Here is a 14,784-nt window from a genome sequence, read left to right on the forward strand (position 1 = left end):
ACTCTCAAACAGCTATTGAAAATTTAACTCATTTCATCACATTAACTGAATATTGAGACAGGGCGTTACGTATGGGACGAAAGCAGAAGATGTTGGAGAATAATTGAATTAGTTTCTTTCATATGAAAATGTCCCTTTTTATAGATTTAAGAAAGAAATGATTTAAAATTTAACATACATAAAGAGGAAGAATTATCAAAAAAACAGGATTTCTGTTGCAAACAAATATTAACGAATTAGTTTATCTGTCAAAATTTATGACTTGCTATAATAAACAAGCTTACAGTATGCTACCTATTACGTTGACATCACGAATTAAAATAATTTGTATCGAATGCATATTGCGTTCAGCGTTTGTATTGCGTCTGTTTTGCATTTGCTTTGAGAACAAATTGCGAAGTATAACAAACCTGTTTCGTAAACCAAAACTACTGTATACATATGGAAGAAATCGACATATTTGTCTATCATTTCCAGTCTGTCGAGAAGAACAGGTGTAATAATGGGTCATCGGCAATGATACCAATGCAGCATAACAATGGTATCCAGCAACATACCAATCAACTTGTTAAAGTCATGAAAGTGTTTCAAAGACAGAGAATACAATTTTGTCTGCTCTTATTTGAGTTTGAAAGATGCAGCTTGCTCATCTTTGTTGTGCGTGTTGCTGTGAAAAGCGATGCCGAAAGGCCCGAGCGCGCTTCTTTTGCCACCGCAATTCAGATGCCAAACATTCACAATACAACCGTTCTTTCCGCTACATCTGCGCAGTGCCTTGTTAACAGATTCGTAATATTCCCGTACCAATGGCATCACTTCCGATCTGTTTCCTCAATATATGCGTTATATATATATATTTGCATATCCGCAATGTTCGACAATTTGACCGACTGTACCCCTCACGGGAGAGTATCCGTTATCATATTCGCTTTTATTCATGAAAGATTCGCCTTTGTTCGTAATAAATTTGAAGTACGTTATTGATATTAAATACAAAATACGAGTATTATCCATAATTTATATTCTAGAATACAAAATAAAACAATCGTATCATATCACTTTTTACAACTATATATATGGATTGATTGCCAGTGTAATAACCAAATCTGTGAAAACTTGAAAAGGGTGACTTACCTCGCTTGTTTCAATTAATTATTAAACGCATTTTCAGTGATTCTGCCGTTAAGAACAAGAATGAATGACTACATTAAATGTAAATGTATATTTGGTTTGTACACAATCAACCAATTATTTGTAAAAAGTTAATATAATATCTGTCCATTGTATATAGTCCTAGTAAAAATAATTCATGATTGATAGCAAGTGAAATACAATTTATGTATACATATATGCAAGCAGGTTTACACATAAGAATATCTGAGTTCGCGTTACCCTTATCAAGTTTTCTCATAGTTTTTTTTTTATATTTTATGTTGACTGATCAGATTTACATCATAAATAAAATTGATATAAAACATAATTTTCACTTTTTTTGCATTTTTGATTATTTAGTCAGTGAAAGAGTTATGATTTCGGTCTTTATTCTGAAAACAATATGCATATGTTTTTATTATTAGCTAGGCCTTTTATTTCAGTTTTTAAATAGGCTATCGGGCACGCACGCTACGTACATTTTTTTGTATGACTTCACGGAATAGTTATCTCCCTTCTTCCGAACTCTTCCCTGGGCTGTTATTTGAGACCGATCTGTCATAGACCGGAAGAAACAAGTGACTATGGCTTTACCTCCACTTCCTGCTAAGCTAAAAGCTTTACAGCATTATCTGAAAACAGCCACTGAACATGACAAACGCGACCCAGTTGTGGCATACTATTGTAAGTTTAGGTCGATGATCTTTGAAGTCAAGTCGGTAAAAAATCTCTGGTGTGTTATAAGATTACTACTGGTCTGAAAGTAAAAAATACAATTTGGGTGTTTGGACAATTTTATGATAACATCGGTCTATGTATTGTAAGCATTCTACATATGCGAATGTGCATTACAGATTCAGGTGGTCACATACACATATACGACTATGTATAACTGTTAAAACCAAGATTTGTGCCGATTAATTTACATGCACAATGTCTGAATGTAATAGGCATGCTCCCATGAGTCATGTAACATTATTTGTCAGTTTTCAATTTCTAAAAAAGAAATCAAGAGAAGTGATGCTATGAAGTCACTGAATTACAAATGTTACTGTGAAATCGTGAAACTAAACATTGTATGAATTAGAAGTTAAACTAATCTGGCACTTTTAGCCAGAATAGTATTCCTGTAAAGATTTAGCGAGATTAGTTTAACTTTTAATTTATATTTACAAATGTATGAGGTGATCATTGAATACATTGATATATGCTTAAGCTTACAGTGCCCACTAATAATAAATGATATGACTGAAGGCAAGGCCTTAAAGGGCGCAGCCAGATGATTCAGTACCTACTTCAGTATTAATTATACAGTACAATGTTAAAAAGTGCTATTATGGAAATAACAGCCAAAATTTTGGTTTATTTTTTATTCATATATTCACACTCTATTCTTGTCCCATAACCCTCATTTTAGAAGGAAACCCCCATTAGAGAAATTAGAAACTTTATTTCTGTAACGGATATTCTGTTTCTTGCCATCTGATTATATTGGAAGGTGGTCTAAATCACTTGAACTCTCGCAAATAAAGAGCAATAGCACTGAGCTTCTGTTGAGCCTAATTCGATTTGCCCTCTTCTACTTCCAGATTATAACCTCTGTTCACTCGATTGTAGCTCATCTACTTCTGGAAGCTCTTCCTTCTATAGGCTGGAAGATCTTCTGAGAGCACAAATTGAATTGAGCTTTGGATAAAGATTAAGTTTGTCAGATCATAAGAGCGTTTGAACTGCTTAATTGATTAATGAGCAAACTGAAGCTGTCAATGTGTAGCTATAGGATTACATGGATTTTGAAGATCCATGGGTTTGCAGCTCAACTGGCCCAAAGGGCTGGTGAGCTTATGTCATGGCACGGCGTCTGTCGTCCGTCCGTCCAGCCCTCAACATTTCCTTTAAATCGCTACTAGTCAGATCAAGAGTTCTGCATGGATTCTAACTAAATTTGGCCAGAATCATCCCTTGGGGAAGGGGAACAGAGTTTGTATAAATTTTGGCTCTGATCCCCTGGGGGCAGGAAGGGCGGGCCCCAATAGGGAAATAGAAGTAACTATAGAGGTACTATGTAGTCATAGAGTTCTGCATGGATTGTAACCTAATTTGGTCCGAAACATCCTCTGAGTTTGTATAAATTTTGGCTCTGACCCCTGGAACAGAAAGAGTAGAGCCCAACAGGGAATTTAGAGGTAAATCTTTAAATTCCTTCAGAGAAGAAACAATGATCCTGTATTCAGAACATTACTTGGCATTACAAACCATGGCAGGTAAGCGATACAGGCCCTCTGTGCCTTTTGTTTCATATATTTTCGTGTATGTGTTACCTTGGAAGTGCTTCGCACTTGACTTCATGCCCTTCGGGCAAGAAGGGCTGCGCCATTATAACCTGTTATGTGTGAAAATCATTTTCAATGATGAATTAATTGCCTTTGGTTCATTGCTCATTGAATTTTGTTGTGTTGCACAATGCTAGTCAACTGCTCAGTAATCAGGAAAACACTGGGACACATACAACTGTATATAAGATGTTGGTTTTTTTTAAATTTATTTTTTATTCATTTTCAAAAGTTTTGTACATACAAATACAATACAACATATATGAAAGATGTATCTTGGAGTTAATTAATTTAAAACAAAAGTAGTCATGTATACTCATTATATACATCAATCAATGGACAACACATTTACACTAGCAAACTCACTGATAATTTATAGAGGATAAGTTCACAAACATTGATATTTTTAAGGTTATATACATTGTTAAGTATCAGAGAGATGCAGGACACACATACATTCATACAAGGTACCTCTGTCGAAGTTTTTATTGATTTTTGTATATGTTTTTAATGTTTTAAAATTTAAAATTGGAGCCAAAGTTGTATTTCTGTTAAGACCTGTTGTTTATTTTTTAAGTTACTATTGGTTAATAAAATTTTATGAGCTTTCAGTTCAAATTTGATGTGGTTTTTTAAACCAATTAGGCAAAGATCTGCTTCAAGACATTTATAGTTATAAATATAATTGTTTGGTTAAAAGTAAGATTAAGTTGTCTAAATTAAAATGTGAATGTTTATTGTTAACTTTCTTGCCAAATATAAATTCTTGTTTACTGAATCTAAGTCCTAGATTTTTTGTAATAATTGCTATTCTCAGTTGTTCTATCAGATTTGATGTTTTATCACAGTCCCATAGTATGTGTGTTATGGTTTCGGGAGAAGTTTTACAAAATATACATATGTTATTATCCGCTTTACCTATTCTTAGTAAAAATGTCTTAGTAGTCAGGATTCTATGATTTATTCTATATTGTAGCCACTGAAGTTTTGAACTTGTACATGTGTTAAAAGGGTGTTTATAAATCTTTTTCCAATCTTCTTCATTTATATTAAAAGTTTGATTCCATTTATTTTGAGCTGTAGGTTTAACTTGGTTTTGAATTAAAATATTGTATATGTATTGAGCTCCTTTTTTAGAATTTAGAATGACTTTGAGATTTATAGGTATATTGGGTAATATTACATTCTTTTCTGTGTCGTAATTTTGATTATTGTTTCTAACAAAATGTTGAATGGCATTTTTCAAGCTTTGGTATTTTAAAAAGTTAGTCCTAATACTATATTCTTCAAAACTGAGAAATGATTTATCTGGTTTTGTAATGTTATAAATAAAAAGAACTCCCTTTTTATACCATGCATTATTAAAAATTACTTTTCTATCTATTTTGATGTAATTATTAAACCATATTGGGTTTTCAAGAATGTTTGTTTTATATATTTCACTTAAATTCAGAGTTTTACACCAGGCGTTTAAAACATCTCGCCAAAAACTATTAGTACAATTATTAGCTTTTTGTTTTAAATGTTCAATTCCTGTATTTGCCAATTTATGTTTGTCTAATAAAGTTTCTAAAATGATGTCCCAATTTCCAGCCTTAGTAAAGATTCTTTGTATCCAAGTTGCTTTAAGAGCCGTTATAAATGACTTCAGATGTATCATTTTTAGACCCCCTTCTTCATAACTTTTGATGATTATGTCCCTTTTCACTTGATCAGGTTTACTATTCCACAAAAAGTCGTAACAAATATTGTTGATTACATTTATATATCGATCGTCTGGATTGGGAAGTGAGATAAATAAATGGTTAAACTGTGATATAAGTAAAGATTTAATAACAACTATTTTACCTATTGGTGTAAGGGTTCTTTTTTTCCAGGCTGAAATCAATGATTTGAGTTTTACAAGTTTCTTGTCAAAATTTAACTTAATTATTTGACTCAAATCTACATCGTATTCAATGCCTAATAGGTTGAAGCGTGTTGACCCCCATTTTAAATTAAAATTATTATTGAAATTGTTATTACTATATTTCATACTGCCAATCCATACTACCTGGGTCTTGGAGTAATTCATTTTTAATCCTGATATACCCGCAAAAAAGTTTAGAGATTTTAGCGTTTGATCTAAAGATTTTTCAGAGCCATCTAAAATTACAGATGTGTCATCAGCAAACTGTGAAAGGAGAATTTCTTTGTTTTCAATGTATATACCTTTTATGTTTTCATTATTTCTAAGTATTATTGATAAAATTTCAGCACATAAGATGAAAATATAAGAAGAAACAGGATCACCCTGACGACATCCCCTTTCAATATCAAAGAAATTAGATAAATTGCCACCTATATTTACAGCCGATTTTGTATTGGTTTGAAAAATATTAATCCATTTTATAATGTTGGGACCAAAGTTGAAATAATCAAGAGTTCTATTTATAAAGTTCCATGAAACAGAATCGAAAGCTTTTTCGAAATCAATTAAAAGCAAGAGGCCAGGTATATTGTTTTCCTCAGTGTATTGCATAATATCGTAGATCAATCTTGTATTTTCACCTATGTATCGACCAGGAATAAAACCAGTTTGATTGTTGCTTATTAATTTAGATATTACCTTTTTAAATCTCTCGGCTATTGCACTAGATGCTAATTTATAAATATTATTTAAAAGAGTTATAGGTCTCCAGTTACTTAGTTTGTTCCGTGGCTTATCGCCTTTCGGAATGCATGTAATAATTCCTTGTTTCTGGGTTATTGAAAGTTCGGATGCAGTGAAACTGTAATTTAAAGATCTAAGAATGAATGGTCCTAATTGTTTCCAAAATATTTTAAAGAATTCAACAGTAAAGCCATCCGAACCTGGACTTTTATTATTTTTCATTTTAAATAGCGTATTTGAAATTTCAGTTAATGTAAGAGGACCCTCGATATTTATTGATTCTTGCTCTGATAATTTAGGTACATTGTAGGATTCTAAAAGTTGATTAAGATTAACATCGTTCAGTGTGTTATTTTTTTTGTACAAGTTTTTGTAAAAATTTTCAGTTTCTTTAAGAATTTCTGTTTGATCAGAAACAATTGTGCCATTATCTTTTGTTATGGGTGGAATTATTTTACTTGTATAATTACGAGATTCTAAATTACAAAAATAGTTAGTTGGTTTTTCTCCCTTTACCATTTATTTTATGTTTTCTTAATTCTTCTAATTCTTTTTTTTTCTCGTCCAACTCATTGATTGTGGTGTTGTTAGGATCTGAGTTTTCTAAAGATCTTATTTCTTTTATTAATGTATTTTCTCTTTGGTTAGATGTCTTTTTAATGTGACTCGAGTATGCAATTGATTTACCCCTAATTTCCATCATGAGCGTTTCAAAAAAAAGTTGGTCATTAATGGTGAAATTTATATCTTTTAAAGGTACACTATTGATATTGTTTATATTGTAAACTGGGATGGCGTACTGTAGTTTGATATTATCTATTGTTAGTTTAATCAGATTTAAAAATTCACTATCGAATAAAAGAGAGTTGTTGAACTTCCATAAACCTATACCACGTTTAAAATTATTTAAAGATAGATTAATTACTGAGAAGGAGTGATCCGAGCGGTACCCTGGTTCAATTGTTGAAGATGTGAGACTTGGTAGTAAACTATCTGCTTTAAGAATATAATCTAGTCTAGCTTGTTTATGTGGGTTCTTTCTACGCCAGGTGAATCTATATAAGATGTTACCGCCGCTTGATTATTTTATTTTAATATTACAGAATGGAATAATTGATCTTTAGCAAAGTACCTGTACACAGTAAAGCCCTACAATATTATCAATATCATTTTACATTAAATAGAAATATATCACATTTTAAAAAATGTTTCAGCATGATATATGTATAAACAGTACTGCATGAACACGTCACCTTTAAATCATTTTTTGCCCACCATCATCAGATGGTTGGCTATTCAAATTCAAATCAAATTCAAATCACTTTTCGTCCATGGTCCGTCGTCTGTCCGTCCTTCCGTTCGTTAACATTTCTTGTTACCGCTATTTTTCAGAAAGTACCGAATGGATCTCTCTCAAATTTCATATATAGGTTCCCATTGGGCACTAGTTGTGCATATTGCATTTTGGGACCGCCGGGCAGTCATCTTGGATTTTGATTGTTAAAGTTTGTTACCGCTATTTCTCAGAAAGTACTGAAGGGATCTCTTTCAAATTTCATGTGTAGGTTCCCCCTTGGACCTAATTGTGCATATTGCATTTTTGGACCGATCGGTCAACAAGATGGCTGACAGGGTGCCATCTTGGATTTTGATAGTTAAAGTTTGTTACCGCTATTTCTCAGAAAGTACTGAAGGGATCTGTCTCAAATTTCATGTGCAGGTTCCCCTAGGTCCCTAGTTATGCATATTGCATATGTTCTTTTAACTTGTTTCCTCTTGTATATTTATATGTTCTTTTAACTTGTTTCAGGTCGATTGTATGCGATGCAGAAGGGTATGGAAATAGACAAAAAGTCTTCAGAATGCAGAACATTTCTTGTTACTTTAATGGATTATATGGAACAGGTGTTATATCTTAAACTCCTAATTAAAGTTTTTTAATCAATTGATTTCTTGGTTTATACAAATATTCTTTATTCGGGCAAAAACAAATTTGAACATATATGTTTCTGATGCATGGGCATATATATTCGAAACACCTTTCATCCATGGTCCATCATCCATCCTTTAATCGGCCCGTTTGTCCTACTCTCCATAAACAATTCTCATTATTGCTATTTCTCATGAAAGCACAGAGTCAGAAAAGATATTTCTCTATTTTCATGCATAGGCTCCCTTATTTGTGCAATTTGGGATCTAATATCAAATTAACAGTCAACAAGAGCGATGGTCAACAAGCATTAATTCAGCCATCATTAGATTTTGATAGTTGAAGTTTGTTACAGAATTTTATGAAATTTTATGTGTAGGGTCCCCTTGCAGCAATATTGAAGACATGCATACACATGTACATCCATTTTGGAACAGATCCAATCACAAAATGGCAGAGAGTGGCCAAATTGAATTATTGTATTTATTGCCTGTATAAGTATATCTATCTTGATGTTTTGACAAAGTTGGCAAGTATATTTACGTAGAAAGTAAGCATGTTATGGAAGATGTTAATGACAAAGAAAAAAATATATTTGAGAAAAACAAAGTAAAGATCTTTCATTTATTTGAGTAATAAAGATCTAGTCTACCTATCATCAATGTTTGAACTCATCTGTATAAAATATCAGAGTACATGCTTACCACCAATTTACCAATTTTACTAAGTTATCACTGGGCAAAAAGGAAATTTCACAGGATTGCTATGTCACTATGGATATTATATATATTTATGTGCTTATTTATTCATAAGATGTTTCGTTCAAATATTTCTTTTGCAAATAATCATAATGGAACAATTATCAGACATATAAATTATAATTTATTGTTGTAGCTGAAGACAAGCTCACCAGATGAGGCAATCACAAATGAAGTGATTGGACAGGCTCACGTGGAGGACTATGCCCTTAAAGTGTTTTTGTTTGCTGACAACGAGGACAGAGCTGGCAGATTTAACAAGTAATTAGTATACAAACAAATACTGTACATATCTATAAATATAAATTGTCAAACAAATACTGTACATATTTATATAAGTACAATATAGATTGTCAAACAAATACTGTACATATCTATATAAGTACAATATAGATTGTCAAACAAATACTGTACATATTTATATAAGTACAATATAAATTGTCAAACAAATACTGTACATATTTATATAAGTACAATATAGATTGTCAAACAAATACTGTACATATCTATATAAGTACAATATAGATTGTCAAACAAATACTGTACATATCTATATAAGTACAATATAAATTGTCGAAACAGTACAGGCAAATAGAGATCTAATCAGGAAAGTTAGTAAGTGTATTGACTTGCAATAAGATGCTAATCATTTGGCTTAATTAATGAATACCTTTGGAGTATTAGGAAAATGTAACTTATATAGAAACTAATTAAAGTAGAAATGTTTGTTTCCATTTTCAGGAATGTTGTGAAATCTTTTTACTCCTCGGGTATGCTGTTTGATGTGTTAAGTGTGTTTGGGGAACCTAGTGAAGACGTAAGTTTGTTTCCTTCTAACTGATATTCTAACATATTTTGATATTGACTAGAACATTGTACATAACCGTAAAATTTATAAACTTTATATTACATAGCTGGATGATCAAAGATTGTTCTATATTTAATTAGGTCTCCTTTACAGACATATACATACTATAACACACAATGTATATGTGCTGTGCAAATTAATTAAGTTGCAGTTAATTTATTTAATAATGATTAAATTTTAAATTTCAATGTCAAATTTAATAGAGGATAATGCAGATCAAGAATGTTTACATCATTGTGTGATCCTCCGTTTCTAGTAATGTCCCTTAATTACTTTGATTTCTTTTCAATCGAATAATAACATAGACCAGTGATGATTTGTAGTACTGTTGATCCATGATTTGTGTTACAGATTGAAAAGAACAAAAAGTATGCAAAGTGGAAAGCAGCCTACATACACAAGTGTCTTAAGAATGGAGAAACACCAATAGCTGGTCCAATGAAGGAGGAGGGAGAGGAAGAGGATGAGGGTTAGTATATCACGGCTGCTGTCCCTCAGAAAGGACATTACCACCCATTTAGTTGACTTTTACTGCAGAAAAAAATGACACCTGCTATGCACTATGTTTAATACAATTAATACGGTATTGCATGTGTAGTATATAAAAGAGCATATAAGAGATACATATTAGAGTGTAACAAGGAACTTTTGATGGTGAAAAGTTGTCTGTGAAATTCCCGATATTATGGTCTGACTATACATATTTACATATTCTTTATTTCAGGAGCTATTGGAGGTACCCCTGCACCCTCTTCAGCCTCCCTGCTGCCCGGACCTTCTAGTCACTCTACTGAGCCTGGCCCTACTCCAGGATATCCCCCACCCCAGCAGCCATCATATCCCCCTCCCCAGCAGCCTTCATATCCCCCTCCCCAGCAGCCTGGCCCCCCGACACAACAGCCTGGGAACTATAGCCCCTCCCACGGAAATCTGAACCTTCCATCACCTGGCAATCAGTATCCTCCTGGAGCCCACGCTCCACCCTCTACACCTCAACAGCCACAACAACCAGCAGGAGGCTCAGCAGTCTGGATCCCACCACCAAACACAGGCGAGTTATCTCCCTTTATCATGTTCTGGCTCCTGTATAATGGTCTAAGTATATTCTCCGGGCATATAGATTTGTTAGGTTTGATTTAGTTAAACCAAAGTTACAAAACTTTCACCCTAAACATTGTTATTAAAGGTTAATAATTTGAGAATTATGTTTGATACATCTATATAAAGTGTATACGTTAAGATACTGTATATACCCTTGGTAGTTCATCTAAATAAAATAAGACTTGCAATTCCTCTCCACTACAATGCTCTACGATACCCTCCAATACAAAATCTTACAACTCTCCATTTGGGGTCACATCAGCACGACCCCTGGCCTAGAATAGGAACATCTGATGATATTCTATTGGAAGTTTCTACTTCAAGAGAATTTACTACACCAATACAGTATTTCATAGGTGACACTGATTAGCTAACTATAGGGGTCATGCTGATCATGAGGTGACCCTGAATAAAGAGTTGTTAGATCTTGTATCGGAGCATATCATAGAGCATGTTAGTGGAGTGGAATTACATGTCTAACGTTAATAAGATTGGTTTTGTGAACAAGTCTACATTGTAACAACAGCTTGGAACAAAAATCTCTTTGATGAAAAGAAAATAGGCTAATCACTTAAGATAAATAAGCCAAAAGTACTTGACGATCAAATATTTCATTACAATCTTTCATATTTTTCCCTTTACAGCAGGAGTACAGCTGTCTGCAGAACAGTACCAAAAAGCCCTCAAGCTTTGTAAATTTGCAAGTAGTGCTATACAGTATGAGGACTCGGCCACAGCCATAAACAACCTTACAAAAGCTCTCAAACTTTTGTCTACAGGAAAGGAGAGCTAGTGATTATAGCATTACGTCTTTCAGATCTATTGTGATATCAGTGCTTTTAACTGTCTATGTGACATGGAGAAATAGTGACATTATCTAATCTAGACCGTTCTCAACTCATGCTTGTATGTCGTGGAAGTCCAAATGGCATCAGAACAATGTATGTTATTATATCAAAGTTGATTTAGAGTCCTTTGTCTATTATTACAAACCTGCACCTGTGAATACATTTTTGGTTCTTCAGATATACTTGAAAGCACCCATCCATTGAATGTTAAAGATGCTCCACCACCGACAGAGCAGAAATGATATTCATCATTTGAACAATAATTGGTGTTCAATCGTGTGTATGTATGTCTAATTAACTCAATTTTTTTTTTTTTTTTTTTTTTCATTTTGCCAGTACTTCATTTCATATAGGATATAGTGCGTCGGAATTTTTTCGGGATGCAATTAATTAATTTTCATATTTTTAACTTGATGTAGAATTAGAAGCTCAAACTTTTTAATGGTGTAAAGTAAGTAACTTTTGTAACTGAAGAAAAATACTAAGTCGCCTGCTCCTAATTTTGATAGTGAAAAAATACTATTTGTCGGCAGTGGAGCATCTTTAATCAATCATTCATTGCCTTTATTAATCAAATAAGTCCTATTTTGTAGCACATTATGTGCACATTCAAGCTAAAAGTTTTTGCAATTGAATTTTAATCTCAGAAACTAGAGTTAAATGAAAATATAAAAAAGTGGATGTTATAAAGTGCACACAATTTCTATTTTCTAGTCTTATTTCTTTACATACAATTCAATTGTAACGATTGGAATCTGAAATCTACTCTTACACTGAAATCACACAAAAACGTGTTTTTCATCAATTATTTTTCATTTCCTATAGCATGCATCCAGTCTAACAACAATATTGTATTTCTTGTTATCAATTTATCAGTTGTTGTTTCATTGTATTATTCAACAGTAAATTAAGATTTATAATTTTAATCATTACCACCTCTATTATATATGTACACTATTGTTCTTTAAAAAGTTACCTTTATTTAATTGGCAGTAGATTAAATTTCTTAGCTATTTTAGCTAGACACATTCTTGTCTATTACCATCATGAGTGAATGACACATTCATGTAACAGTTGCAAATGAAAATATTTCATCATTGTATTTCTTACAAATGTTAACTTTGTGATGTATTCATTTATCATTTGATATTCTTCATAATGAATGGATGCTTAACCTGATCACAGTTTGTGTAATGGTTAGAAATAAAGCTATACGGACTGTCATGTCTGTCTACATTTCTTTGATTAGTATTTATTTTGATCATACATGTACATATGTATTAACATATGCAATGTATTAATAATAAACATTTTCTATGTTTATTGTTTTGGTTTGTTGTATATGATTTAACTGGCTATAATATCTAGGATGCAACAATTGTTAAACTCTTATCAATGGTTTAGCCTGTCTGTAGCATTTTCCAGTGATGAGTCGCTAAAAGTCAGTCATAAGAATTCCAACCTAGGGGCATTTGACATTCTGACTGGGGCAGCTTTATTGACAGATTTGGCATTCCATGAGGTCCTTACACTCCATACTTTAGCACCCCTGGGTTACAGAATCTGTATAACCTTCTGTAGAAATTACTATAAGGCTCCAAGGGTTCCATAACAGAAAATACTCAAGTTTCTTAAAAACAATATTAGCATAAAACAATCTATACTGATGGCATAAGATGAAGTTACAACACCAAACACCAAGATTTCCAGTGTAGTCTATATTATTAGTAACATTGAAAATTCATTAAGGCAAGGTACATAGACAACCGCATTGATCTCATTTCAAGGGGCGATAACTCTGCATCAATGTGGTCCTAAGTCAGAGTAGATAACTGTACTGATCTCATTCCATGGGGTGATAACTGAATCTATCTCGTCTCAAGGAATTTATCTTTATGTTACAGGATTCCATATTTTATTACGCTGTTTGATATGTCCTTTATCAATGGTCAAGATTTAGACCTTCACATTCTGCTACTAGTAAAGCCTACAAGGATATAGAGATTGGTGCAGTAGTTTTATAAAAAGAGATGTCTGGTCAAGATTTGCATCCGATAGATATTTAGACAGGGCATGATTCCAGTATACCCCCACAAACTGAAAGTAACATAATTAATGAGACATCCTGTATTGGTACAATGTATTTTAATGTAGATTTATTTACTATTTCCTATGTATACATCACAGCACAATAAGGAATACTTAAAATGGAATATATTTCATAAGCACCGTTATAATGCTTGCATAAGAGAAGTAATTATATATATTATAATTTTAGAAAAGGCTACATATCTGGTACAGGTAAATATAAACATGTACATGTAATCAGAAATACATAACAGAACATAGAAAAGACTACATATCTGGTACCGTAAATATAAGCATTCACATGTAGTCAGAAATACATAATAGAACTTAGAAAAGGACTACATATCTGGTTATATGAACATGGCCAGTTTCATGAACATTCCTTAAATTTAAGGAATTCCTTAACTTAAAATTCTCTATAAAAGGAAAGCATTACAGGTTTTAAGGAAGGCTCCTTAACTTAAGTTTTTTTCCTTAACTTTTGTATTGCTTTTCTATGGGACAATTTAAGTTGAGGAATTCCTTAAAGTTAAGGAATGTTCATGAAACTGGGCCATGATGTACCAATTAGAAATATGTTAACAGAAACGTATCCTGCAACTGGCATTTTTGGGAATACATGTATACATTTAACATATGTTTTAGGTGTATTTTCAGAAAGGCAAACACATCCACTACATTTTTGATGCACCTACAAATGTAAATGTATGAATATTGCAAGATAATTAGAATACGGTAAATACAGAATAAATGTATCAAAATGTGTTTTTGTATTACAGATTTGGTAAGAATGAAACAGGCATACCCAACATTCATCGGTTATTGTGGGTTTTCTTAAAGCGTCTTAAAGAATGACTAGAACTTGAGACAGCAAATTGTGACAGTTTATAATTTGACAGATTATGATTAAACATGCCCTATATAATTTGCCAAAGTGGCAAGCTATTGGAAAAAAAGCATTTTTGGAGGAAAACTGCTTGATAGAAATAGACTGCAAGTGTCACCAATAGACAGATACCAGGTAAGTTATATTTAGCATTTTAAATTTGCGGT

At 32.5% G+C, this 14,784-nt stretch overlaps 1 protein-coding gene across 3 annotated transcripts; it reads left to right on the forward strand.

Moving 5' to 3' along the window:
* The first annotated feature begins 1,638 nt into the window (after positions 1-1,638).
* LOC138335849 (vacuolar protein sorting-associated protein VTA1 homolog) lies at positions 1,639-12,966 on the forward strand. Of its 3 annotated transcripts, none has more exons than XM_069285018.1 (7): positions 1,639-1,836; positions 7,949-8,043; positions 8,963-9,087; positions 9,568-9,643; positions 10,046-10,163; positions 10,419-10,745; positions 11,443-12,966. In XM_069285018.1, exons 1-7 carry the CDS (start codon positions 1,737-1,739, stop codon positions 11,586-11,588), a joined length of 987 nt encoding a protein of 328 aa, XP_069141119.1. In that variant the 5' UTR covers positions 1,639-1,736; the 3' UTR covers positions 11,589-12,966. The 3 variants fall into 3 exon arrangements, with proteins under 3 accessions (XP_069141119.1, XP_069141111.1, XP_069141128.1); XM_069285010.1 differs by having other exon boundaries at positions 1,662-1,836; positions 11,440-12,966; XM_069285027.1 differs by lacking the exon at positions 7,949-8,043 and having other exon boundaries at positions 1,675-1,836; positions 11,440-12,966.
* The last annotated feature ends 1,818 nt before the right edge of the window (positions 12,967-14,784 follow it).

This window comes from Argopecten irradians, chromosome 1 (genome assembly GCF_041381155.1).
Source record: "Argopecten irradians isolate NY chromosome 1, Ai_NY, whole genome shotgun sequence".
Taxonomy (NCBI): domain Eukaryota; kingdom Metazoa; phylum Mollusca; class Bivalvia; order Pectinida; family Pectinidae; genus Argopecten; species Argopecten irradians.

Bases quoted from the DNA above. Each gene is read 5' to 3' on its own strand.
- LOC138335849 (XM_069285010.1), top strand. From the start codon at position 1,737: ATGGCTTTACCTCCACTTCCTGCTAAGCTAAAAGCTTTACAGCATTAT. The intron at 9,644-10,045 runs GTAAGTTTGTTT...TTTGTGTTACAG, and splicing joins TTGGGGAACCTAGTGAAGAC to ATTGAAAAGAACAAAAAGTA. The intron at 10,164-10,418 runs GTTAGTATATCA...TCTTTATTTCAG, and splicing joins GGGAGAGGAAGAGGATGAGG to GAGCTATTGGAGGTACCCCT.